We start from the raw sequence: 24,570 nt of genomic DNA, 5'->3' as shown, positions 1-24,570 counted from the left end.
TTTTGTCTGAGCAAGTATTTTATGTGTACAGATAAACAAAGAAGCTAATCTCCGACTCTTTCCCCTGCAGACAAACCAGGCCCTCCAGCCTCAGTGAAAATTGCTAAGGTGTTTGCTGACCGTGTGAAGGTGCGATGGGAGCCCCCGCTTGCAGATGGCGGCTCTGAGATCATCAACTACATTATCGAGAAGCGTGAGACCAGCAGGGCCAACTGGGCGCTGGTCTCCGCCAACATCCATGGACACGTCACCGACTGCTTGGTGGAGAAACTCATTGAGGGCCACGAGTACGAGTTCAGAGTCAGTGCTGAGAACCAGTACGGCACGGGAGACCACATTGCGACCGACCCCGTCATGGTCAAGAACCCGTATGGTACGTCCAGACCACTATAGCTATGGCCACTGGAGTCAGAGGTCTATTTGAAAAGTACCAAATACAGTGAATTACAAACATTACGGACTAATATAACTTGTCTCTGCAAATGCATGATAACAATCATGTGTCAAGTATGATTTAATGAACATCTCTTCTGAAGACTTCTCTTCATTTGTCATCTAACAATCTAGTGTGGGCAATTTTTCTGAGTTCAGATTTTCAAGGCAGCACATTTTGCTTGTTGGTGAGATGAGACAAACTCAAACTCTAATGGTCATGACCTTGTCTCCTTCCTTCAGATGTTCCCGGTCCATCTGAGCCACCGGTCATCACCAACATTACTAAGGACTCCATGACAGTGAGCTGGAAGGCCCCAGCCAACGACGGCAAGGCCACCATCCTCGGCTACATGGTGGAGAAACGTGAGGCCACTGAGCTGACCTGGGCTAAGGTCAACCGCCGGCCGGTCATCGACAGGACCATCAAGGCCATTCAGCTGACCGAGGGCTCCGAGTACGAGTTCAGAGTCATCGCCATGAACAAGGCCGGTCTGGGCAAACCCAGTGACGCGTCCAACGCTGCACTGGCTGTCGACCCCGTCTGTAAGTTCAAATAGACAGCGGATGGCTCATCAAAAGAAATGTTGTTCAATAAATGTGAGAATAATAACAAACGGGTTGCTATAATCCTCCAGATCCTCCCGGCCCACCTGCGTTCCCCAAGATGGTGGACTCCACCAGGAGCTCCATCAGCCTTAGCTGGACCAAACCAGCGTACGACGGAGGCTGTGAAATCATAGGCTACCTGGTCGAGTGCAAGCGGGTCGACGCTGAGCACTGGACCAAGTGCAACATCCCGAAAAAGCTCAAGGCCACCAAGTTCGTGATGACGGGCCTGATGGACGACGCCGAGTACCAGTTCAGAGTCATCGCCGTCAACAAGATCGGCTTCAGCGAACCCAGCGAGGTCCCTGGAAACCACATGGCCAAGGACATCCTGAGTACGTCCCTCAACTGATTGTTTTACTTTATTTTATTTAATACCCTCGTACCATGAAGTCCTCTAAATCAAGTACTTTCACTTTGACATCATTGAGAGAATCATGTAATCAAATAAGCAGACAAAAGCTTATTAAGACCTCCTAGCTGTGCAGGGTGTCTCGTTTGATAGCTAGTGTCATCAAACACAGTCAGAGACTCTGTGTGTTGCTAATCATTGATTTATCCCAGACTGTTCCACAGCATACAGAAAAGAATTACATTTTGCGTTGTTGTTTTTTGTTATAAAAACAACTTTTTATTGGGTTAAAACTCTGAAAATGGATGAATGAATATTTGGTAGCTGTGATCAGGACTAAAACGTTGGTTAAAAAATGTATGCTGTGAAAGTGAAAAATACTATTGATGTATGATTTGATGTCCTCTCAGGACATTAGAGAATCATTTTAAAAGTGATCCACAAAGGGTTAAATGAATAAACATAGACTATCCCCTTGCTTTCTCTTGTTAACACGTCCTGTGAGGTGAACCGGGACAAGAAACGTTTAGCTTCATAGAAATCTACCTCAGTGGTTCATTTCCTATATCAGGATATTTCATAGTGCATCATCACTCATTTCAGTCAATCAGCTTTCGCATAAATCGTATATTTTCAGGAATAATAGTTTTGGTGAACTTGATTAACGTATGCTAACTATCTGCTAGCTAACGCAGCAGCCTTGTAAAGTCACTTCCTGCTAAAAGACTGAGAAAACAGATAACAACACATTGTCAGATTGAATAAAGAATATAACTAATGATTTAATAGTAAAGGTTTGATTATCAAGCAATCCTCTGTCTGTCCTCCAGTCGCTCCTGAAGCTGAGCTGGACGCCGACCTCAGAAAGGTTTTGGTTCTTCGAGCCGGCGTCACCATGAGGCTCTACGTGCCCCTGAGGGGACGCCCGGCACCGAAGGTGACGTGGACGAAGGTGGACGCCACCCTGAAGGACAGGCAGGGCGTGCTGATCAAGACGTCGGAGTGGGACACCCTGCTGATGATCGAGGACGTTACCAGATACGACGCCGGCAAATACGTCCTGTCGCTGGAGAACAGCAGCGGCTCCAAGAGCTACACCATCGTGGTCAAGGTCCTCGGTAAGAGAATAGGAAACACAATGAGGGAGATGAAACAGAGCGCACACACCCCAGTAAGCATGCATTTGGTACCTTACAGGTGAAAAGAAATCAAGGTTAAAATCAAGATCATTTTAATGGTTGAAGAGTTATTTTCATAAATAGAGTTCAGTGCAGGTCTGGTCCTTTTATGAATTTAAATATGTCTAGATATCTAGACATCTAACCTGATGTTAACCTTGCTGTCCATGTCTTTTCACCTGCAAATCACTAAAACTGTGCTTGCTTGAACAGTGAAATTAGATTGTGTAAAGAGTACTATCAAAATATGTTTAACTCTGAGCAATATGATTGCTTAAGATATAAACTGGATTATTAAAAATTATACAATTGGCAAAAAGCTTCAAACAATCTGCTGAAGCTCAGACTCTTCTCTCCCGTCATGTGAATCTACGACGTGATTTGTACCTGGGTTCAGTTAACAAAAGCTCTAAACCAGAAATATTGCCTCTCCTTCCCCCGTCAGATTCTCCTGGACCGCCAATGAACCTGATTGTGAAGGAGACCTCCAGGAGCCACGCCAGCATCACCTGGGATGCCCCGTTGATCGACGGTGGCAGCCCCGTCAAGAGCTTCGTCGTAGAGAAACGTCTGGCCGAGAGGAAGGCCTGGACCTGTGTGGCGACGGACTGCTGCAAGATCTCTTACAGGATCACAAACCTGGAGGCCGGACAGGCCTACTGCTTCAGAGTACTGGCCGAAAACGCCTACGGGATCGGGGAGGGCTGCGAGACCGCCGGCAGCGTCCAAGCCTCAGGTAGCTACAAGTCTCTGTTGTTGTTACGTTTCTTTATACAGCAGAGTACAGTAAAGTATATCAAAGTATGATCAGTATTAGAGGACTCAACTCTAACAAAGGGCATCACCAGGTTTTTAGATTTGTCCTTCCCAGTCCAGCGATATAGTGAATCCTTTGTTTATGTTGGGGTAAAAGTGGTCAATTTTAGGTATTGTCTTAAACTAATCATTAAGAAATAATCACCATATACTGTATGTATGTTTTTAATCATAATCATTCAAATCTACAGTCTACGTTAAACACATCTTGTTTATGTAAAACCACATGTTCGGTCTTAACTCATCCGTCCTCCCCTTTCAGAGCAACCTGGTCCAGTGACGGACTTCAGAGCCCAAAAGACCACCAAGGACTCGGTCGTCCTGGGCTGGAAGAAGCCCATCAGCGACGGTGGAAGCCATGTCACTGCTTACATCCTGGAGCAGAGTGAAGGCGAGCAGAAGTGGAAGCAGATCACGAAGGGCAAGAACTCCTCGCACACCATGAGCGAGCTGACTGAGGGCAAGGAGTATTTGTTCAGAGTCAAGGCGCTCAATCAGTCTGGAGAGGGACCACCCACCGACCTCACCGTCGTCGCCAAGGACCAGTTTGGTAAGAAATCAGTCCAACTCCGCCATCGTGCCAGATTTTAGTTCAGTTTGTAGTCAATGTTTTGTGTTTAAATATTTTCTGAATTCCTTTGTTTTTCAGTGCGGCCTGACTGCAACTTGAGTGCTCTGCATGATGGTTGCTGCACGGTGAAGGAGGGCAGCACCACACGTATCAACATCCCAATCACCGGAGTGCCTCTCCCCACCGCCACCTGGAAGAAAGGCGATGTGGTGATCGGCGACACCGGCCGAATGTGCGTGGAGGCATCTCACGGCGTCACCACCCTGCTGATCAGAGACTGCCAGAGAGGAGACGCCGAGACCTACAACATCCACGTCAGGAACAACGGCGGCTCCAAGGAATGCAAGTTCCAGCTGAAGGTAGTCGGCAAGCCCGGCATCTGCACCGGACCCATTAAGTTTGAAGAGATCACCGCTGACGGTATGACCCTGGAGTGGGCGCCGCCCAAAGATGACGGCGGTGCGGAGGTGTCCAACTACATCGTGGAGAAGAGGAGGACAACGGACAACAAGTGGCTCACAGTGGCCTCGGCCATCCAGAAGACCACTATGAGGGTGATCCGGCTCCACGATGGAACAGAGTACATCTTCAGAGTGTTTGCTGAGAACAAGTATGGGATTGGAGAGTATCTGAGGTCCGACCCGGTCATCGCCCAGCATCCATTTAGTGAGTATCACACTCCTAACTACTACTGAGGCGGTCACATGTCTGTTATAGTCTGTCAGGTGCTAGTTGGTGTTTTTAATGTCAAGTGTCAGTGTCAGCTAGTCAACTCTAGAGTCTTAAATCATGCAAATCAGTTGTGTTCCACTCTTTCCTTTCACAATAAAAGCCCTAAACATATACACTGCATAACTGTTAATCAGAGGGAACTTAAGCTTACTCTAGACAACAGTTTTCCTCAGACTGCTCTGGGTCAGTAGAATCCTGGTAGTTGGTCCTCAGTCTGCATGAATCTATGAAATCCTTTTATTGAAAAAGTGCTGCAACTGTTGCAAATTTGCATTGCTGCTGATATAGTTTAAATGCAAAATATGCGCAGGTGAGTATTTCACATTGACGTGTTGTTTATTCGTCACGCTACCGGTGTGTAAAGTCCTGCAGTATTCAGAGAGAGAGATTTCTGTAGAAACAGATTCAAATGCATAAGTTAGAAATTCAGGTTTTGTGTTAAGGGACAAAGTTTTACTAGAAATGATAGAGATGAATACTGTTACATGTGAAAGAATGTAAGGCTAACAGCTTCATGAAGACAAAGTAAAGCCTTATCAGGCACTTGTGGCTATGTGAAGATTTTTCAACTCTGTGGTTTGTTCATCTCTTTGTTAACTTCTCTTTCTCTGCTTCCTCCAGATGTGCCCGAGGCGCCTGCTCCTCCAGAAATAGTGACCATCCGCCACGAGTCAGCCATCTTGACTTGGGCTGATCCAAAGGACACCGGTGGTTCCCCAATAACTGGTAAAGACTGTGATGCATATCAGTTTGTAGTTAAGCATGAGCCAATAGCAAACAGCAGTAATCGTGAACCAACTGATTTTGTGTCCTCTGTAGGATATCATGTGGAGTTTAAGGAGAGGAACAGTCTGATGTGGAAACGTGCCAGTAAGACTCCTCTGAGAGTGAAGGAGTGTAGAGTCACTGGCCTGATAGAGGGACTAGAGTACGAGTTCAGGGTGATGGCCATGAACATGGCCGGCCTTGGAAGGCCAAGCAGGGTCACTGAGGGTGTGGTTGCCCTGGATCCTATTGGTGAGTTTACTGCTTTTGTTTTTCCAAATGTGAAAACTAAAATTCTTCTTCGATAACTCTCCAGTGTTTCTTACAATGCTAATATTTTTTATTTGTTTCTGTACGTTTTAACGTGTTTACTCTTTGTTCTGTTAGATCCTCCCGGCAAGCCTGACGTGATTAATGTCACCAGGACCACGGTCACTCTGATGTGGACCAGTCCGAAATACGACGGCGGCCACAAGCTGACAGGCTACATGGTGGAGAAGCTGGAGGCTGGTGGCAAGGCCTGGATGAAGGCCAATCATGTCAACATCCAGGGCTGTGCCTTCACCGTCACTGACCTGACAGAGGGAGCTCAGTATCAGTTCAGGATCAGGGCTAAGAATTCTGCTGGGGCTATCAGTGTTCCCTCAGAGCCAACTGAGCTTCTGACCTGCAAGGATGAGTATGGTAAGCTGAGAAGTCAACCAATTTGGGTAGATCAGCAGTTAAAAATGAGGATGAGTCCAGCTAAATTAAATTAAAATGCAACTTTCTTTTGTCTTCTCTGCAGAGCCCCCGACCATCACTATTGACCCAGACATGAAGGACGGTGTATCAGTCAAGGCAGGAGACACCATCCTGATCTCAGCCTCCAAGATTTTGGGCAAACCTCCACCCACTGCTGTCTGGTCGAAGGGAGGACGTGAGTTGAAGAGCTCTGACATCATCACCATCACCAGCACCCCCACCTCCTCCACTCTGGCTATCAAGTACGCAAGCAGGAAGAACACGGGAGAGTACACCATCACCGCCAGCAACCCCTTTGGCATTAAGGAAGAACATGTAAAGGTGAAGGTCCTGGATGTGCCTGGACCACCGGGCCCCATCGAAGCCAGTAACATTTCAGCTGAGAAGTGTACTCTGACCTGGCTTCCACCAGATGAGGATGGAGGCTTCTCTATCAAGTCCTACATTCTTGAGAAGAGAGAGACCAGCCGCCTGCAGTGGACCAAGCTAGCTGAAAACGTCATGGACTGCAGACATGTAGCCGGCAAGCTGATCAAGGGCAACGAGTACATCTTTAGAGTGTTTGCTGTGAACCAGAATGGCATTGGAGACTCAAGCCAGTCCAGTCCAATAAAAATGGTTGACAGTTACCGTAAGTTTTTGTGGTTTACATATGATTATAATTGTATGATATTTAAAATTCAATTAACCATCAGATTTTAAAAAATCCTTTCAAGGAGAAGGTTTTCATAGATCATGGCATAACTGACTAAAATGTTCTTCCGTTCTTTGTTTCTCCAGGCCCACCAGGCCCACCTTCAGTCCCAGAGGTTGATAACATCATTAGGAACGCTGTCACCATTTCATGGAAGAGACCAGCACAGGACGGGGGAAGTGACATCAGAGGATATTGTGTAGAGAGGAAAGAGAGAAGAGGAATGAGATGGGTGAGAGCCAGTAAGAGGTCGGTCCCTGACCTGCGCTTTAAGGTGCAAGGCCTAACTGAGGGAGTAGAGTATGAGTTTAGAGTCACTGCTGAGAACAAGGCTGGATTTGGGGAGCCAAGTGAGCCATCACAACCTGTGATGACCAAGGACATTGTATGTAAGTAAAACTAGACTCATCACATTATTCTGGATCATATTTTAAGATAGGAGAGTTGCATATGCAGAAAAGTCAGAAAATACACATCAAGCACCCGCATTTTAATTCCTAAATGTTTTTCTTGTTTATTAGATCCACCTGGTCCTCCATCCAACGCCAGAATTACAGACACCACAAAAACCACAGCTTCCTTCGCCTGGGGCCGACCCCACTATGATGGGGGTCTTGAAGTAGAAGGATATATTGTTGAGTACAAAAAGGAAGGGCATGATGACTGGGAGGTGGAGACACAGTATCCATTGAAAGCTACTGAATATGTCATTGGTAAACTTCAAAAAGGAGGCAAATACCACTTCAGAGTCACTGCTGTAAACTCGGAGGGAGTTGGTGAGCCTGCAGAGGTTGAGAAAGTGATTGAACTGGTGGACCAGGAGACGCTGCCAGACTTTGAGCTGGATGCTGAACTCAGGAAAACCCTGGTGGTCAGGTGCCGTGCTTCAATTCGTATCTTTGTTCCCATCAGGGGTCGTCCAGTTCCTGAAGTAACCTGGAGCAAAGATGATACCAACCTGAAAAGACGTGCACACATTGACACCACAGAGTCCTACACTCTACTGGTTATTCCTGACTGCACCAGATACGATGCTGGAAAGTACAACCTGTGTCTCGAGAACGTTGCTGGGAAGAAGACCGGCTTTGTTAATGTGAAGGTTTTGGACACACCAGGACCACCAGTCAACGTCAAGCCCAGAGAGATCACCAAGAACAGCATCACTCTCCAGTGGGAAATCCCTATAATCGATGGTGGTTCTAAGATTTGCAACTATGTTATTGAGAAGAGGGAGGCCACCAAGAAGGCCTACACAGTAATTAGCACTACATGGCAGAAGTGCTCCTTCAAGTTTATAGACCTTGAGGAGGGAGCTTACTACTACTTCCGTATCTCTGCTGAGAATGACCTGGGCATAGGTGAGCCTGCTGAATCCCCAGAGCCAATCAGGGTGTCTCAGGCCCCCTCAGCACCAGATAACTTGTATGTTACAGATGTGTCAGCTAACAGTGCTAGTCTGGCATGGACCAAGCCCCTTCATGATGGTGGCAGCTTGATTACTGGATACGTCATTGAGGCCCAGAAGAAGGACACTGACCAGTGGGTCCATGTGGACACCTTGAAGGCTCTGGACTACACTGTCACAGATCTGATTGAGGGCGCAGAATATACCTTCCGCATAATGGCTGTCAATGCATCAGGCAGGAGTGACCCACGTGAGAGCAGACCTGCTATTATCAAAGAGCAGTTATCTGCTCCTTCATTTGACCTGCGTGGAGTCTACCAGATGACGGTAATCGCCAAAGCAGGGGATCGCATCAAGGTGGAGATTCCAGTGCTCGGTAAACCCAGACCTGTGGTTTCCTGGAAGAAGGGAGACATAGGGCTCAAGGAGACACAAAGAATGAACATTGAAACCACACCAATGTCAACTATCCTCAACATCAGTGAGGTGAAGAGGAAAGATGGAGGCCAGTATTCCATGACTGGAAAGAACATGCTGGGCACAGTGACTGAGACGATCACAGTCCTGGTCCACGACATCCCAGGTCCTCCCACTGGTCCCATAAAGCTGGACGAGGTTTCATGTGATTATGTTCTCATGTCTTGGGAGGCACCAGAGAATGATGGAGGCGTTCCCATCAACAACTATATTGTTGAGATGCGGGAGACTATTGGTACTTCTTGGATGGAGTTGGCAGCTACAGTGATCCGCACCACATTCAAGGCAGGCCGACTCAACACTGGAACCCAATATCAATTCCGTGTCAAGGCCCAGAACAGATATGGCATTGGACCATGCATTATCTCTGAACCAGTGGTGGCTGCGTATCCATTTGATGTGCCGGGCCAGCCAGGCGCTCCTGTGGTCACATCTTTCAACAAGGATGCTCAGACTCTGAGCTGGAATGAGCCTTCCTCTGATGGTGGTAGTGTCATCCTTGGCTATCACGTGGACAGAAAAGAGAAAAATAGCATTCTGTGGCAGAGAATCAGCAAAGCAATTGTTGTTGGAAATATCTTCAAATCAACAGGCCTTGTTGATGGAATCGGGTATGAACACCGTGTTATTGCTGAAAACATGGCTGGTCTCAGCAAACCAAGCAAACCCTCTGAGACTATGTATGCTCTGGACCCAGTTGACCCACCAGGCAGACCTGTGGCACTGAATATCACCAGACATGAGGTGACAGTTTCGTGGACCAAACCGGAGGGAGATGGTGGATTTTCCATCACTGGATACACAGTAGAGAGGAGAGAGATGCCCAATGGACGCTGGCTTAAAGCCAACTTTAACAACATCCAAGAAACCATCTACACAGTCAGTGGTCTGATCGAAGATGCAACTTATGAATTCCGTGTGTTTGCTAGAAACTCAGCTGGTGCTGTCAGTGCTCCATCCCAGTCATCAGAGGCAATCATATGCAGAGATGACATTGAAGAGCCCAGGCTTAATGTTGATGCATTGTATAGCAGCAATGTTGTTGTCATGGCAGGAGATTTGTTCAAGCTGGAGGCCAACGTGACTGGCAGGCCAATCCCATCTCTGGTATGGACCAAGGAAGGAAAGGAGCTTGAGGATACAGCCAAGCTAGAGATAAAGACAACCGACTTCCACACAACTCTAATGAACAAAGACTCCCTGAGGAGGGACGGAGGTGCTTTTACACTCACCGCCAGCAATCCCGGTGGCTTTGCCAAGTTCAACTTCAATGTCAAGGTGCTCGACAGACCTGGGCCACCAGACTCCCTCAGTGTTACTGATGTCACTGCTGAGAAATGTGTCCTTAACTGGCTACATCCAACACATGATGGTGGTGCCAAGATCGAGTACTTTATCATTCAGAGGCGAGAGACCAGTAGATTGGCATGGACAAACGTGGCCACAGAACTTCAGGCAAACAGGTTCAAAGTCACCAAGCTCCTGAAGGGCAATGAATACATCTTCAGAGTCATGGCTGTTAACAAGTATGGGGTGGGTGAGCCTCTGGAGTCGGAACCTGTCATCTGTGCCAACCCGTATGTCCCCAGTGACCCACCACAGCAGCCTGAAGTCACCACCATTACCAAGGACTCCATGGTCGTCTGCTGGGAGCGCCCTGAACATGATGGAGGCAGCAGATTAAACACCTACATAATTGAGAGAAGGGATAAGATTGGCCTGCGATGGGTGAAATGCAACAAGAGGACTGTAACTGACCTGCGCTTCAAGGCCTCTGGCCTCACACCAGGACATGAATATGAATTCAGAATTTTTGCTGAGAATAATGCTGGTCTTAGCCAGCCTAGTCTTTCCAGTCCATTCTACAAAGCTGTAGACACCATCTTCCAGCCTGGACCACCAGGGAACCCAAGAGTGCTGGACACAACCAAGTCTTCCGTCACCCTTGCCTGGAACAAGCCTGTCTACGATGGTGGTTCTGAAATCACTGGTTACATTGTGGAGACCTGCCTCCCTGAGGAGGATGAGTGGACAATACACACTCCCAAGAAGGGATGGACAGCCACTTCCTTCACCATTACCAACTTGAAGGAAAACCAAGAGTACAAAATCAACGTCTGTGCCACTAATTGTGAGGGAGTGGGAGAACCCGCTGCTGTTCCTGGGACACCCAAGGCTGAAGACAGACAGCTTCCCCCAGAAATTGAACTTGGAGCAGAGCTGCGTAAGGTGGTCAGCCTCAGAGCCTGTAGCACACTGAGACTCTTTGTTCCTATCAAGGGCAGACCAGTACCTGAAGTTAAATGGTCAAGAGAGCATGGAGAATCCCTGGACAGAGCTAACATTGAAATCACCTCATCATTCACCACTCTTCAGGTAGACAACGTTGACAGGTTTGATGCAGGTAAATACATGGTGACGGTGGAAAATGCCTCAGGAAGCAAAACAGCCTTTATTAATGTCCGGGTGCTTGATACTCCTGGAGCCCCTCAGAATCTGTTTGTCAAGGAGATCACCAGAGATTCAGTTTCCCTCGTTTGGGATGCACCTCTCATTGATGGTGGCTCCAGAGTTCGCAACTACATTGTGGAGAAGCGAGAGTCAACCAGAAAGGCCTACTCAACAGTCTGTGCCAGCTGCCACAAGTCCAGTTGGAAAGTTGGAGACCTGGAGGAAGGAAAGATGTACTGCTTTAGAATCCTTGCTGAGAATGAATATGGCATTGGTCTCCCAGTAGAGACTCCTGAATCAATTAAAGTGTCAGAGAAGCCTCTACCACCAGGTAAAGTGTCCCTTCTTGAAGTTACCAGCTCCAGTGTCGCACTAACCTGGGAAAAGCCTGACTATGATGGTGGCAGCAGAATCACAGGCTATATTGTTGAGATGCAGGGTAAAGGCAGTGAGAAGTGGACCCAGGTCATGGTGGTAAAGACCAATGCGGCTCTTGTAACTGGCCTTACACAGGGAGAGGAGTACATGTTCCGTATCTCAGCCGCCAATGAAAAGGGAGTTAGTGATCCACGTCCTCTTAGTTTGCCTGTGGTGGCTAAAGACCTAGTCATCTCACCAACCTTCAAACTGATTTTCAGCACATTCAGTGTGCTAGCAGGAGATGATCTGAAGATAGATGTGCCATATGCTGCCTGTCCAAAGGCTACAGCAACTTGGCTCAAAGATGGCATTGTTCTCAAGGAGACAACAAGAGTTAATGCTGAAGCCACAGACAAAAACCTTCTCCTGGTTATTAAGGAGGCTTGCAGAGATGATGTGGGCACATACACCATCAAACTGACCAACAGAGTTGGAGAAGCATCTACAGACGTCAGTGTCATTGTTTTAGATAAGCCTGTTCCTCCAACTGGCCCAATTAAGCTGGATGAGGTCACTGCTGACAGCGCGGTGTTGTCCTGGAATCCACCAGAGTATGACGGTGGATGTGCCATCAGCAATTACATTGTTGAGAAGAGAGACACATCTACCACTAACTGGCAGATTGTGTCAGCTACTGTGGCCAGAACCACTATCAAGGCAGCCCGTCTGAAGACTGGAGTTGAGTACCAGTTTAGGATTGCTGCAGAGAATAGATATGGCAAGTCCTCTGTCCTGCTCTCTGAAACTATTGTTGCTCAGTATCCATTTGAAGTGCCCGGCTCACCACGTTCTGTTGTGGTCCAGTCAGCCACCAAGGAGAGCATGGTGGTTGTTTGGGATACACCCAGCAATGATGGTGGGAGCAAAATTCTGGGCTACCACTTGGAGCTCAAGGAGAGAAACAGTATACTGTGGGTGAAACAGAACAAACAACTAATCCCAGAGAACAGATTTAAGGTGGTTGGCCTTGAGGAGGGTATTGAATATGAGTTCAGAATCTATGCCGAGAACATTGTTGGCCTCAGCAAAGCCAGCAAACTGAGTGAAATGCAAGTGGCCAGAGATCCTTGTGACAGACCAGGAAAACCAGAGGCTGTCATTGTGACAAGAAACCAAGTGACACTCAGATGGACCAAACCTGACTATGACGGCGGCATCAAGATCACAGGCTATGTGGTTGAGAAGAAGGAAGGAGCCGGCCGCTGGATGAAAGCTAGTTTCGCCAACGTCATTGAGACTAAATTTGTTGTCACAGGACTTACTGAAGATCAAATTTACGAGTTCCGTGTCATCGCCAGGAATTCAGCAGGTGTCTCCAGCCAGCCCTCTGATTCTACTGGAACCATCACTGCTAAGGATGAGGTGGATCCACCCAAGATTGACTTAGAAGCTAAGTACTCCCAGAATGTGGTGGTAAATGCTGGAGAGACATTCAGGCTTGATGCTGGTATCTCCGGTAAGCCTGTGCCCACTGTACACTGGCTGAAGGAAGGCCAAGAGATTTCTGAAGCAGCACGCCTAGAGGTCAAGAACACAGACTTCACAGCTTGCATAGTGGTTAGAGAAGCTATCCGTGTTGATGGAGGTCAGTACACTTTGCTGGTAAAAAATGTTGGAGGAGAGAAATCAGTTAACATTAATGTCAAGGTCCTGGACAGACCAGGTCCACCCGAGGGCCCTATCTCCATCTATGGGGTCACCAATGAGAAATGCACCATTGCCTGGAAATCTCCCCTGCAAGATGGAGGTAGCGATGTTTCCCATTACATTGTTGAGAGGAGGGAAACCAGCCGACTGGTTTGGACTGTAGTTGAACAAAATGTTCAGACACTGAGCCTGAAGATCACAAAACTTCTTCCTGGTAATGAGTACATCTTCAGAGTGATTCCAGTCAACAAATACGGAGTTGGTGAGCCTCTGGAATCTGAGGCGATGATTGCCAAAAATCAATTTGTCACTTCCAACTCACCAACAGATGTAGAAGTCTCCACAATCACCAAAGACTCAATGGTGGTGACCTGGGATAGACCAACTAATGATGGTGGCAGCCCTATTCAGGGATACATTGTTGAGAAACGTGATAAGGACGGTGTGAGATGGACCAGGTGCAACAAGCGCACAGTGAGTGAGCTGCGCTTCAGAGTGACAGGGCTCCTAGAAAACCACAGCTATGAATTCAGAGTTGCTGCTGAAAATACTGCAGGGGTTGGCACACCTAGTGCACCAACCGTGTACTACAAAGCATTGGATCCAATCTTCAAAGCAGGCCCACCAAACAACCCCAAGGTGGTGGACACATCACGGTCCACTGTTTCCCTGACATGGAGCAAACCCATCTATGACGGTGGCTGTGAGATTCAGGCTTACATTGTTGAGGCCTGCGATGTAGCAACTGATGAGTGGTTTATGTGCACTCCTCCAACTGGAATCACAGACACCAAGTTTACAGTGAAAAAGCTTCTGGAGAAGCACGAATACCAATTCAGAGTGTGTGCCATCAACAAAATTGGTGTTGGGGAGCATGCTGATATTCCAGGAAAAATTCTGTTGGAGGAAAAGCTTGAGGCCCCTGATCTTGACTTGGATACTGATATGAGAAAGATGATCAACATTAGATCAGCAAGTACTCTCAGGCTGTTTGTTCCTGTGAGAGGTCGTCCAGCTCCTGAGGTGAAATGGGGGAAGGCTGAGGGTGAGATTAAGGAAACTGCCCTGATTGACAATACAAGCAGCTATGCTACACTTGTCATTGAGAATGTTGACAGATTTGACACTGGCAAGTACACCCTGACTGCAGAGAATGCCAGCGGAGTGAAGTCAGTCTTCATCAGTGTCAGAGTCTTGGATTCACCTGGTCCACCAGCTAACTTCTTGGTGAAAGAGATTACCAAAAATTCCGTCACTCTCACATGGGAGCCTCCACATCTAGATGGTGGCTCAAAGATTAAGCATTATATTGTTGAGAAGCGTGAGAGCACTAGGAAAGTTTATTCTCCCATCACCACCTGCAACAAGATGTCATGGAAAGTTGAACCTCTTCCAGAGGGTGGAATCTTCTTCTTCAGAGTCTCGGCTGAGAATGAATATGGTGTGGGTCTCCCTGTTAAAACTATAGAACCAGTTAAGATATCTGAAAAGCCTCAGCCACCTGGTAAAGTCAGTGTTGTTGACGTCACTTGTAGCACCGTAACTCTATCCTGGGAGAAGCCTGAACATGACGGCGGCAGTAGGATCAGTCACTATGAAGTTGAATTGGCACCTAAGGACAGCGAAATTTGGTCTCTGTGCACCAGTGGGAAAGCACTGGAGACTGTAGTGACAAATCTGCTCAAGGGGGAAGAGTACCAGTTCAGAGTTTTTGCTGTAAATGACAAGGGCAAAAGTGACCCCAGACAACTGGCCCAATCAGTTGTAACTAAGGACCTTGTGATTGAGCCTTCTGTTAGACCCAAAATGAGCACCTACAGTGTCCAGGTGGGGTATGACCTCAAGATTGAGGTCCCATTTGCTGGTCATCCAAAGCCAACTATCACTTGGACCAAGGATGGAGCAGCCCTTAAGCAGACCACCAGAGTCAATGTCACTGACTCAGCACGTCACACCACTCTCACCATAAAAGATGCTACCAAAGAGGATGGAGGCATGTACAGCATCAATATTTTCAATACCCTGGGTTCCAAGGATGCCACTATTGAGGTGATTACCCTGGACAAACCAGGCCCACCAACAGGCCCTGTCAAATTTGAGGATGTCAGTGCTGAGTGTATGACTCTTAACTGGGAACCTCCTACATATACAGGTGGTTGCCCAATCTCCAACTATGTGGTTGAGAAGAGAGACACAACAACAACCAACTGGGTGGTCTTATCTGCCACACTGGCAAGAACCACGCTAAAAGTGAGCAATCTGAAGACAGGCAGTGAATACCAGTTCAGAATCTATGCTGAGAACAGATATGGAAAGAGTTATGCAATCGATTCAACGCCTGTTGTGGCTCAGTATCCGTTCCAGGAGCCTGGCCCATCAGGAACACCATTTGTGTCTACATACTCTAAAGACTATATGGTGGTTGAGTGGCACAAACCCCCATCTGATGGAGGAAGTGCCATTTTGGGCTACCATCTGGAGCGTAAGGAGAAGAACAGTATCCTCTGGACCAAGATCAACAAAATGCTCATCCAAGATTGCAGGTTCAAATCTACTCCTCTTGAGGAAGGCATTGAGTACGAGTACAGAGTATATGCTGAGAATATTGTTGGCATCGGAAAATGCAGCAAAGTCTCTGAGGTTTATGTAGCCCGTGACCCATGTTATCCTCCTGGCCGTCCTGAGGCTGTGATTGTGACCAGGCACTCAGTGAAGCTGAAGTGGACTGCTCCAGAGTATGATGGTGGAAGCTTAATTACTGGCTATGTAGTGGAGAATCGTGACCTTCCTGAGGGAAAGTGGATGAAGGCCAGCTTTGCAAACGTCATTGAACATGAATTCACAGTTACTGGTCTGACAGAAAACAGTAAATATGATTTCAGAGTAATTGCAAGGAATGCAGCTGGTGCTGTCAGCAAGCCCTCTGAGAGCACAGGATCCATCACAGCCATGGATGAAATTGACCCGCCTAAGTGTGAGACAGATCCTATGTACAACCAGACCATTGTTATCAATGCTGGAGAGATTTTCAGTTTGGAGGCCAGTGTGGAAGGAAAGCCCATCCCCGCAGCTCAGTGGTTCAAGGGAAATGTTGAAGTTGAAAACTCGGCAAGAGCTGAGATCAAAAACACAGATTTTAAGGCTTTGCTCGTTGTGAAAGAGGCCATCAGAGTGGATGGTGGACAGTACACACTGGTTCTGACTAATGTAGCTGGAACTAAGACTGTCCCATTCAGTGTGAAGGTCCTGGACAGACCCGGTCCCTCAGAGGGACCTCTCACCGTCAGCAATGCCACTGAGGAAAAGTGCTCACTGTCATGGTTGCCCCCCAGGCACGATGGAGGAGCTAGCATTTCACACTACATCATTCAGAAGAGAGAAACCAGCCGCCTGGCATGGACTGTAGTCTCCAGTGACTGTGGAGCTACCATGTTCAAGGTTACCAAACTGTTGAAGGGCAATGAGTACATCTTCAGAGTCATGGCTGTCAACAAATACGGAACGGGCGAGCCTCTTGAATCAGTGCCAGTTATCATGAGAAATCCATTTGTTCCCCCTGGCTCACCTCAGGAGCTTGAAATCACTAACATTACCAGAGATTCCATGACTGTCTGCTGGAACCGCCCTGAGACAACTGGAGGCAGTGAGATTGGTGGTTACATTGTTGAGAAGAGAGACAGAGCTGGAGTGAGATGGACCAAGTGCAACAAACGCAGAGTGACAGACTTACGTTTCAGAGTAACTGGACTGACTGAGGACCATGAATATGAATTCAGGGTATCTGCTGAGAATGTAGCTGGAGTGGGTCAGTCAAGCCCACCTACATCCTACCTCAAAGCCTGTGACCCTTCCTTTGAACCGGGCTGTCCCTCCAATGCCCATGTGGTCAATGTGACTAAAGACACCATCAGTCTGGCCTGGCACCGGCCTATCTATGATGGTGGTTGTGAGATTCAAGGATACGCTGTGGAAATTACTAAGGCTGATGAGGAGGAGTGGAGCATATGCACCCCACCTTCTGGAGTTAATGCTACCAAGTTTACCATCACTAAGTTGATAGAGCACCAGGAATACAAGGTGCGCATATGTGCAATTAACAAGCTGGGTGTTGGTGAGCCCACCGAGATCGAGGGAGTCGTGAAACCATTGGATAAGCTTGATCCTCCAGAGATGATTCTGGATGCAGAGCTCAGGAAGGGAATGGTTGTTCGTGCAGGAGGCTCAATGAGAATCTGTATTCCATTCAAAGGCCATCCTACTCCTGAGATCAGCTGGGCCAAAGAGGATGGATTACTGCCCATTAAAGCTCAGATAGATTCTGGTGAAGAATACTCACAGCTCTCCATTGATGTCTGTGACAAATATGATGCTGGAAAATACATCCTCAACTTGGAAAATAGCGCTGGCACCAAATCAGCCTTTGTTTCTGTTAAAGTTCTGGACACTCCAGGGGCCCCTGTGAATCTGACAGTAAAAGACATTAAGAGGGAAAGTGTCACTTTGACCTGGGAGCCTCCTCTTATTGATGGAGGTTCAAGAATCAAGAATTACCTGGTTGAAAAGCGTGAGTCAACCAGGATAGTTTATTCTAACGTGGACAACAAGTGCACAAAGACAAGCTACCGTATCACCGGCCTCACTGAGGGACAAATCTACTATTTCAGAATCTTAGCAGAGAATGAGTTTGGTGTTGGACAGTCAGCTGAGACAGAAGACTCAGTTAAGACCTCTGAGCCTCCTCTATCAGTCGGTAAAGTCACTTTGACTGAAGTGTCCAAAACCTCTGCCTCCTTCTCCTGGGAGAAGCCAGACCATGATGGAGGCAGCAGGATTATGGGCTACTACATTGAGATGCAGCCTGTGGGTTCAGAAGAATGGGTGGTGGCCGCCACAACCAAAACTTGTGAGGGCACCGTCACAAGCCTAAGTGTGGGTCATGAGTACTTCTTTAGAGTATCAGCTTTCAATGAAAAGGGAAAGAGTGACCCCAGGCCTCTGGCTGCACCAGTCACTGCTAAAGATGTAACTATCAAGCCCGGATTCAAGATGACAGTCAACACTTACAGTATACAGAATGGTGAGGATCTGAAGATTGAGATTCCAGTGATTGGGCGCCCTGTTCCTCAGGTTGAATGGAAGAAAGATGGACAAGCTCTTAAGGAGACAACTAGACTAAATGTAGCCAGCACACTATCATCCACTAAGCTGTGCATCAAGGATGCAAATAGAGAAGATTCTGGTAAATACACCATCACAGCCACCAGCAGTGTTGGAACAGCTACAGAGGAGATTACTGTCGTCATTCTTGAAAAGCCAGGCCCACCCACAGGCCCTGTGAAGATTGAGGAGGTGAGCTCTAATTATGTCACCTTCTCCTGGGAGCCACCAGAGTATACTGGAGGCTGTCAGATCAACAACTACATTGTGGAGAAGAGAGATACCACCACAACAGCATGGCAGATTGTGTCTGCTACTATTGCCAGAACAACCATCAAAGTCACCAATTTAAAGACTGGAATTGAGTATCAATTCAGAGTGTCTGCTGAGAATAGATATGGAAAGAGTTCTGCCATTGTCTCTTCCAATGTTATTGCTCAGTATCCATTCAGTGAGCCTGCTGCACCTGGAACACCAACTGTTTCTGCTGCAACAAAGGAAAACATGGTTGTTGAGTGGAAAGCTCCCACCAACAACGGAGGAAGCCCAGTCCTAGGCTATCACCTCGAGAGAAAGGAGAAGAACAGCCTCTTGTGGACTAAACTCAACAAGCTTCTAATCCCAGACGCACGTTTCAAGACTTCAGAGCTGGAAGAAGCTATTGAGTATGAATTCAGAGTTTATGCTGAGAACATTGCTGGACTCAGCCCAGCTAGCAAGGTCTCTGCGAGCACAGTAGCCAGGGACCCCTGTGACCCACCAGGCACTCCTGAGGCCATTAATATTACCAGAAATCTTGTGATGCTTCAGTGGACACGGCCACAGTATGATGGAGGCAGTGCAATCACTGGCTATGTGATTGAGAGGAAGAAGCACCCAGATACCCGCTGGATGAAGGCCAGCTTCACCAACATCATTACTACCCAGTACACAGTCACTGGCCTGACTGAGGACTGTGTTTATGAGTACAGAGTCATTGCCAGGAATGCTGCAGGAATTTCCAGCCGTCCTTCTCAGAGCACAGGAGAGATTACTGCCAAAGATGAAATTGAGGCTCCAGATGCCACCATGGATTCTAAATTCAAGGATATGACTGTTGTTAGTGCTGGTGAGACATTTGTCATTGATGCCGACTATACTGGCAAGCCTCTGCCTGAAGTAATTTGGTTAAAGGATGGAAAAGAGATTGACCAAACCACACCAAGAATGGAGGTCAAGACCACCCTCACACGTACCATCCTGACAGTCAAGGATTGCATGAGGGTGGATGGTGGGCACTTTTACCTCAAACTTGTCAATGTAGGAGGAATCAAGATTGTCCCAGTTAATGTTAAAGTTCTGGATAGACCTGGTCCTCCAGATGGCCCGCTAGAAGTCAAAGGGGTCACAGCTGAAAAATGTTATCTGCACTGGAACCATCCCTCACATGATGGTGGAGCCAGCATCTCGCACTACATCATTGAGAAGAGGGAGACCAGTCGTTTGTCATGGACCGTGATTGAGTCCAAGATCCAGGCCATCAGCTACAAAATCACAAAACTGCTGCCCGGCAATGAATACATCTTTAGAGTCACTGCTGTGAATAAATATGGTGTTGGTGAACCTTTGGAATCTGAGCCTGTTTTTGCTCGTAACCCCTTCACCACTCCCAGTGCCCCCTCCAACCTAGAGACCAGCGCTATCACTAGGGACTCCATTGTACTTACATGGGAGAGACCAGAGCATAATGGAGGAGCCGAGATTGAAGGATATATCCTTGAAAAACGTGATATGGATGGCATCAGATGGACTAAGTGCAATAAGAAGAGACTAAGTGACCTGAGATTCAGATGCGCTGGCCTCACAGAGGGCCACTCCTATGAATTCAGGATCTCAGCTGAAAATGCTGGTGGTGTGGGAAAGCCTAGTGCACCAACTGAATATATCAAAGCCTGTGATGCCATTTATCCACCAGGATCTCCAAATAACCTCAAAGTCACCGGCCATTCAAGCACCACGATTTCCCTGTCCTGGTCCAGGCCTATCTATGATGGTGGAGCACAGATAAGCGGATATGTTATTGAAAGGAAGGAGGCAGCAGATGATGAATGGATCACTTGCACACCACCCACTGGTGTTCAGGCCACTCACTACACTGTAAAGCATCTGAAGGAGAATGCAGAGTACAACTTCCGCATCTGTGCCGTTAACTGTGAGGGAGTAGGAGAGCATGTGGACCTTCCTGGTTCTGTTATCGCTGCAGAGAAGCTGGAGGCTCCTGAAATTGAACTAGATGCTGACCTGAGGAAGATGGTCAATGTTCGTGCCACCGCTTCCTTGCGTCTGTTTGTGACAATCAGAGGAAAGCCAGAGCCAGAGGTCAAATGGTCAAAAGCCGATGGCACTTTGAATGAGCGTGCCCAGATTGAAGTCACAAGCTCTTACACAATGCTGGTGATCGAGAATGTCGATAGATTCGACACTGGCAAATATTTACTGAACCTTGAGAACCTCAGTGGTTCTAAATCAGCCTTTATCAATGTCAGAGTTCTGGACTCCCCCAGCGCTCCTACCAACCTGGTGGTTAAGGATGTGAAGAGAACTTCTGTCTCTCTCTCCTGGGAGCCTCCTTCAATAGATGGTGGGGCTAAGATATCACACTATATTGTGGAGAAGAGAGAGCAGAAGAGAATGGCTTTCACTAGTGTTTGCACCAACTGTGTGAGGAACTCTTACCTCATTTCCGACCTGCAGGAGGGAGGCCGATACTATTTCCGTGTGTTGGCTGTGAATGAGCTCGGAGTAGGTCTGCCTGCCTCCACGGACCAAGTCAAGGTGGCTGAGGCTCCTTTGCCCCCTGGGAAGATTGTCCTGGTTGACGTAACTCGTCATACAGTCTCTCTTTCCTGGGAGAAACCTGATCATGATGGAGGTAGCAAGATTACAAACTTTATTGTTGAGATGCAGCCAAAGGGAGATGATAAATGGTCCGTGTGCAGTGAAGTCAAAGCACTAGAAGCTACTATTGGTGGACTCACAACTGGAGAGGAATATTCCTTCAGGGTGACTGCTGTGAATGACAAGGGCAAGAGTGATGCTAAGCCTCTGGCTACCCCTGTGGTTGTAAAGGACATCACGATGGAGCCCACCGTCAACCTGTTGTACGACACATACAGTGTAAAAGCAGGAGATGACCTGAAGATTGATGTTCCCTTCAGAGGCAGACCTCATCCTGAAGTGTCCTGGAAGAAGGATGGCCAAGTGCTTAAGCAGACAACAAGGGTTAATGTTCTTACTTCCAAGACCTCATCCAAGATTGTCATCAAGGATGCAACCAAGGAGGATGTAGGAAAGTATGTGATTACTCTGACAAACTCAGTTGGCACCAACACAGCTGAAATATCTGTTATAATCCTAGACAAACCTGGCCCACCCAGCAACATTAAGATGGATGATGTGAGCGCTGACTTTATCTCTCTGTCTTGGGATGCTCCAACCTATGATGGTGGATGCCAAATTAACAACTATGTTGTGGAGAAGAGAGACACTACCACAACCTCATGGCAGATTGTCTCAGCCACAGTAGCCAGGACATCAATCAAGGTGTCTCGTCTTAATCACGGAACAGAGTATCAGTTCCGTATTGCAGCTGAGAACCGTTACGGCAAGAGTTCTGCCATTGACTCTACTCCCGTTATTGCTCAGTATCCCTTCGAGCCTCCTGGCCCTCCAACCAATGTCCATGTTTCCCATGCCACCAAGTACGGCATGCTCGTGGTATGGGGCAGACCTGCCAGTGATGGTGGCAGCCCTGTAATTGGTTATCACATTGAATGCAAAGACCAAAGCAGCATCCTGTGGACCAAGGTCAACAGAGGTCTGCTGGCTGAGAACCAGTTTAAAATGACAGACATTGAAGAAGGCCTGCTGTATCAGTTTAGAGTCTATGCTGAGAACATGGCTGGAATTGGTCCTTGCACTAAGGCCAGTGACCCTGTGGCAGCCAGGGATCCATGTGAATCTCCACGTAACCTTAGAGTCACCAACATTACCAGGACCTCAGTTTCCCTCTTCTGGGAGAAGCCAGAGTATGATGGCGGAATAAAGGTAACTGGGTACATTGTTGAGCGTAAAGAACTTCCCAATGGCCGCTGGCTAAAATGCAACTTCACCAACCTGCAAGACACCTACTTTGATGTCACAGGCCTCACAGAAGATGTCCAATATGACTTCCACGTCATCACTAAGAATTCTGCAGAGCTATTAAGTGCTCCCTCAGAGAGCACCGGTCCCGTCACAGTCAAGGATGATGTTGACCCTCCCACTATTATCCTGGAAGATAAGTTAAGACAGCTGGTTGTCATTAAGGCTGGAGAGATCATTAGAATTGATGCTGAAATCACGGGCCGTCCACTCCCAGTTGTATCATGGTCTAAGGATGGAAAGGAGATTGAGGAGAAGGCCAGGTGTGAAATCACCTCCACCAATTTCACAACTACACTGATTGTCAGAGACACTATCAGGAGGGACTCTGGCCAGTATGTCCTGACCTTGCACAATGTAGCAGGAACCCGGTCTGTGGCTATCAACTGTAAAGTTCTGGACAGACCTGGACCTGCCTCGGGACCTCTGGCAGTATCTGGCCTGACAGGCGAGAAATGCACCATAAATTGGGGCCCCCCTCAGGAGGATGGTGGAGCTGAAATCATGCACTACATTGTTGAGAAACGTGAGACCAGTCGCCTCACCTGGACTATTGTCTATGGTGACATGAAGGCAACCACCTGTAAAGTGACCAAGTTGCTCAAAGGAAATGAGTACATCTTCAGAGTCAGGGGAGTCAACAAATATGGGGATGGTGAGGCCCTGGAGAGTGATCCATCAAAGGCCGTGGATCCATTCACTGTGCCTGCCGCTCCCACTAATGTACAGGTCACCTCAATTACTAGTGAGGCAATGACCATCTGTTGGGAAAGACCAGTTTCTGATGGTGGCAGCAGTCTCGCTGGCTATGTCATTGAAAAGCGAGAGAAGACTGGCCTTCGCTGGTGCCGTGTCAACAAGAAACCTGTTTATGACCTCAGAGTCAAAGCTTCACACCTTCGTCAGGGCGGTGAGTATGAGTATCGAGTGTTTGCAGAGAACTCTGCTGGCCTCAGTGCTCCCAGCGTTCCTTGCCCACTTACAAAGGCTGAAGACCCACTGTTCCTGCCTTCACCTCCTGCTAAGCCAAAGATCATCGACTCTTCAAAGACAACAGTCACCTTGTCATGGAATAAGCCACTATTTGATGGTGGATCACCTGTGACTGGTTACAGAGTCAAATACAGGAATACTTTCGATGACGAATGGATTACTGGAGTCCAGAATACCAAGAATACAGAGTTTACAGTGGTGGGATTGACACCTGGGGCTGAATATGTATTTGTCATCAAGTCCATTAACAAGATTGGAACCAGTGAGCCCAGTCCTGAATCAGACAAACAGGTCGCCAAAGAAAGAGAGGAGGAGCCAGTCTTTGACATCAGCAATGAGATGAGGAAGACTCTCATTGTGAAGGATGGTAGCTCATTCACCATGACAGTACCCTTCAGAGGCAAACCCATCCCCAGTGTTACATGGTCTAAGCCTGATATTGACCTTAGAGTTCGTGCTGTCATTGACACCACAGACACCTTCACCTCCATCACCTTAGAGAAAGCAACTCGCAATGACTCTGGCAAATACACCATCACCTTGTCCAGCGTAGCTGGAACCTCCTGCTTGACACTCAATGTCAGAGTCCTGGATTCTCCTGGACCTCCTGCCCATGTAGAGGTCAAGGACGTGACCAAGATCTCTGCTACTGTAACCTGGGACACTCCTGAGAATGAAGGAGGAGGACCAGTCAAGAACTACCTTGTTGATATCCGTGAGGCCAGCCAAAAAGGCTGGACCAGGTTGACTGACACTTGCAACAGACTGACGTACAAGGTGATGGACGTGCTGGAGGGAGGGGTCTACTTCTTCAGAGTGACAGGCGAGAATGAGTACGGTGTTGGTGTTTCTGCTGAGACCAAAGAGGCAACCAAGATCACAGGTATTGAATTTTAAGTCCATAAAGTTATATATTCTAATTGTTAGGCAAAAGATAATACCAGA

General features: G+C 47.6%; 1 protein-coding gene across 1 annotated transcript in view; it reads left to right on the top strand.

Moving 5' to 3' along the window:
• ttn.2 (titin, tandem duplicate 2) overlaps nt 1-24,570 on the top strand; it is a 238,002-nt gene that overhangs the window by 182,078 nt on the left and 31,354 nt on the right. Inside the window, exons 197-209 of the mRNA XM_031877239.1 lie at nt 71-373; nt 676-978; nt 1,071-1,376; nt 2,224-2,511; nt 3,017-3,307; nt 3,650-3,937; nt 4,037-4,624; nt 5,312-5,416; nt 5,510-5,707; nt 5,843-6,139; nt 6,243-6,830; nt 6,980-7,282; nt 7,415-24,508. Coding sequence (XP_031733099.1) covers nt 71-373; nt 676-978; nt 1,071-1,376; nt 2,224-2,511; nt 3,017-3,307; nt 3,650-3,937; nt 4,037-4,624; nt 5,312-5,416; nt 5,510-5,707; nt 5,843-6,139; nt 6,243-6,830; nt 6,980-7,282; nt 7,415-24,508 — 20,952 coding nt within the window. The remainder of the gene's footprint in view (nt 1-70; nt 374-675; nt 979-1,070; nt 1,377-2,223; nt 2,512-3,016; nt 3,308-3,649; nt 3,938-4,036; nt 4,625-5,311; nt 5,417-5,509; nt 5,708-5,842; nt 6,140-6,242; nt 6,831-6,979; nt 7,283-7,414; nt 24,509-24,570) is intronic.

This window comes from Anarrhichthys ocellatus, unplaced genomic scaffold (assembly GCF_004355925.1).
Source record: "Anarrhichthys ocellatus isolate YVR2014 unplaced genomic scaffold, GSC_Weel_1.0 scaffold130, whole genome shotgun sequence".
NCBI lineage: Eukaryota > Metazoa > Chordata > Actinopteri > Perciformes > Anarhichadidae > Anarrhichthys > Anarrhichthys ocellatus.
The sequence above is the reverse complement of the archived record's forward strand: the minus strand, read 5'-3'. Positions and strand labels throughout refer to the sequence as shown.